Source organism: Aplysia californica, unplaced genomic scaffold, assembly GCF_000002075.1.
Source record: "Aplysia californica isolate F4 #8 unplaced genomic scaffold, AplCal3.0 scaffold00645, whole genome shotgun sequence".
In the NCBI taxonomy this organism is placed as follows: Eukaryota; Metazoa; Mollusca; class Gastropoda; order Aplysiida; family Aplysiidae; genus Aplysia; species Aplysia californica.
In genome coordinates this window covers 260,408-263,726 of record NW_004797915.1, presented here as the reverse complement: position 1 = coordinate 263,726, position 3,319 = coordinate 260,408, and the positions used below count along the sequence as shown (strand labels likewise).

At 40.4% G+C, this 3,319-nt stretch overlaps 1 protein-coding gene across 1 annotated transcript in view; it reads right to left on the bottom strand.

Moving 5' to 3' along the window:
* Positions 1-258: 258 nt before the first annotated feature.
* Positions 259-3,319, bottom strand: part of LOC101864018 (protein O-mannosyl-transferase TMTC1) — a gene marked incomplete at its 3' end in the record, with an annotated part of 47,243 nt that continues 44,182 nt past the window's right edge. The window contains 3 exon segments of the mRNA XM_013087836.2: positions 259-454; positions 1,395-1,498; positions 2,443-2,515. Of these exon segments, the coding sequence (XP_012943290.2) occupies positions 259-454; positions 1,395-1,498; positions 2,443-2,515 (373 nt within the window).

Genomic DNA, 3,319 nt, shown 5'->3' with positions numbered 1-3,319 from the left:
TGATGATGATGATGATGATGATGATGATGATGATGATGATGATGATGATGATGTTAAGAAGAAGAAGAAGAGAAGACGAAAAACTAAAACTTTCTAAAGCGCTCCATCTCGTGAAAACACAAGCTCTGGGTAGAGCGCTGTCATGTCATATATGTCTTTCTCAACTTGATGCACAAAACATTTACAAAGTATTCTTTGACCAGTATGAGAAAACAAATACCCCAAAAAAGCCTATGCACTCACTGCACTATAACTTACGTTCTCCCAGAGATCCCGCCAGCACTTCCGGGCCAGACAGACGGCGCCGACACAGAAGGTCAAGGTCACCAGATTGCGAGAGTCTGTCACAGACTCCAAGAGCGGGATACTCCCGCCCTGCCAATCATAGCTGAGATGGGCGGGGCATAGCAGCAGCCAGAGGTTGAAGGGCAGCAGGTAGGTCAAGGTCAAAGCTCTGTTTTGAAAATAAAGAAAAAAAGAAAGAATTTTTTTTAAAGAAGAAGAAGGAATGGTGGAAGTTTTATACCACCATTGACACTATTATCTAGAGATTATCTCTTGGAGAAAATCTGCTTCGACCCTGTATGTCGGAGTCAATCCAGTCTTAAAGGAATACAACGTTCTAGTAGAAAAAGAAACCAGAGAGTTTAGGTAATACTGTAAAACTCTCTAATGAAACCCCCCAAAAAACACCCCAAAAAATTACGCTCACGGGGATAGAACCCGGGTCTCCTGCGTACAACGGCCGAGGGTCTTATCATTACATCACAGGTAAGCAGAATGTGTAGGTGACAGATTGCATTTCTGATGCAGTACGGTTTACTCGAATACATTATTAACTTGCGATAAACAGTGTGACGTAATTGGTTGCTGTTAAGGACAAGTGGGCTAGCCCAGATTTAGGGGGTTTTCAGAAATCTTGACCTACACCAAAAGTGAGCATTGCCCTACCTACAGGAGAAGTTTGGTTTCATTGTTGTGTATTTATTTGTTTGGTTATAAAGGAAACTCTTCTTGTTTTTTAAAGAAATTGAACAAAGCGTAAAAACTTTATCTTCCATTTTCTCAAAACAGCATTTTTCGGGATAGCCCTCTTGAGCTTAAAAAGCGACCAATTTACGCGCACTAATTATTTCCTTCGTTTTTTGTCATTCCGGGGCTGTGGCTGTTGTTGTAACCTTTCTGCGCACTTTTACAACAAAATAACGGCATACTATAGGCTGTTGATATGTTGTTGTTGTTGCTTTTTTTGGGATATAAAATAATAATATACAAATGAGTGTTTTATAAGATGTGATGTGGGCCAATGGCCTTTAACACTGAATAAACTTACTTTCTTACTTATTAAAAAATTATAATTCATTTTAAAGATCTAGAGCCACGGGCGTGCTAACCTGGTCACGAATGATGGAGAAAACGACGCAGGGTTATCTTCCTCCAGGAAATTTGGAGACTCAAAATTGTTCATCCATAACCTGAAGAGGACAAGGGCTCCAGCCTGAAAAAAAGACGCGAAAATTGTGAAATGGTATAGGTTCAACGCCCCTTTCAATACTATTAGGTTATTTAAGAGGCGGGACTTCCGAGTTTAACGCCCGTCTTCGAAAGGACCGAGCCGAATAGGAATTTTAGGTAAAGTGCTTTTCGCAAGGAAAAAAGAGGGAAAAGACAGAAAACATGAGGGGGGGAAGAGCAGAATAGAGCAGGACAGGGGCGGTCTTCGTCATCAGCTTTGTGGTTCTGTGCAGCAATGATGGGTCGATAGAAGTAAAACGAAATTGACCAATTGTTTGCCTCAATAGATTAATATCTCGATACTGCATCGTTTTTGGACGAAGAAGGCGTGACCTCTTTAAATTGCGTTGTAAGGCTAAAACAACAAGGGGTTTTGATTTTCAGTTCCATTCGTCAAATGGTAGGCTATAAATGAATGAAGCACTGTGTCTATGATACTCCGGGGTGTTGATAAGACGTTTTCACGAGCTGAGAAGAGTCATAGTGGCAACGTTTATCTATCGTCACGGCGAAGGGTACACTTGACACCTCTATAAGATCTTTTTTGGGGGCAAGTCAATTTCTTTCCATAAACTATCCCTCCCACTCCTTTTCCCAGACACCCCGCTCCACATATAGACCTTTCTACAGATACAGTGCCCTTGGTTAGAGCGACACTTCTAAAATATCATCTTTGGAAAGACTCAGAGGGCACATACCATACGCACCTTTTGATTGTGTCCAAAAACAACTCTGTAGGCGCGCTTTTAGGAAAATAACTCATTGTAGAACATGAAACCGTGCCAATAGATAATGTCGTAAGACAGTTCAAAGTAAAATAATAGAGAGTAAAACATCGATACAAGTGATGATGTTATTGAAACAACTCACAATAACACAGAGACCAACATTATGGTGTCAATAGATAACGTTATTTTAACAACTCACAGTAAGACAGAGAGAAAAACACCGAGTCAGGCATGGGAACAGGTTGGCTGACAGAGTTCCTTTTTTGAAGGCCCTGAAAAAAAAGGATACCGAAATATTATTATTCAAAGTATGCTCTGAATTTCAGGGAACAATTGTGTTTTGAAAGATCAAAAATTCTGTTTGACTAATCGACACAAAATACTCTATTCCTCGTGAGGTAATAATACTCAAATTCATTCTTCGGTCTAAATAAGTCTGATATTGCGACTGCAGATGCTATTATACGCCTCCATCGACTCTATTTTAATCATTTAAGAAGCGGGCTGCTCCTCACATGGGAATCGAACTCATGTCCTTTAAGTGCAACGACGAAGGGCCTAACTGCTACACCACAGAGACCAGACATAGATTTGAGACACTTTGTTTTTTTCAGTTGGTATTGTGCTGGTTGGCAGTCGAAAGCTGACACTCTCCCCGTTCTTCTTTGGCTAAAATAGCCCCTAAGACATGGATAGCTGGTGCCTCTATAAAAAAGATTAATACATGTAGTTTCTGTATTCCCTATATTATTATAAATGGTTGTGCACTACAATTCTTGTGCTCTACACTACAACCGAATCTAAGGGGACAAAAAACAAACAACAAAAACCACAACAAAACATTTTTGTTCCATTTTGGGGCTCTTTTTGTTCTTGGGTTTTTTGTTTTGTTTTATTCTCTCTCTCTCTTTCTCTCTCTCTCTCTCTCTCTCTCTCTCTCTCTCTCTCTCTCTCTCTCTCTCTCTCTCTCTATCTATCTATCTTACGGGACCGGGATTCAAACCCACACTCAGAAAGTAATTGTATCAGTTCAACACACACACACGCTGACCATTTGGCTATCAGAACATCCAACG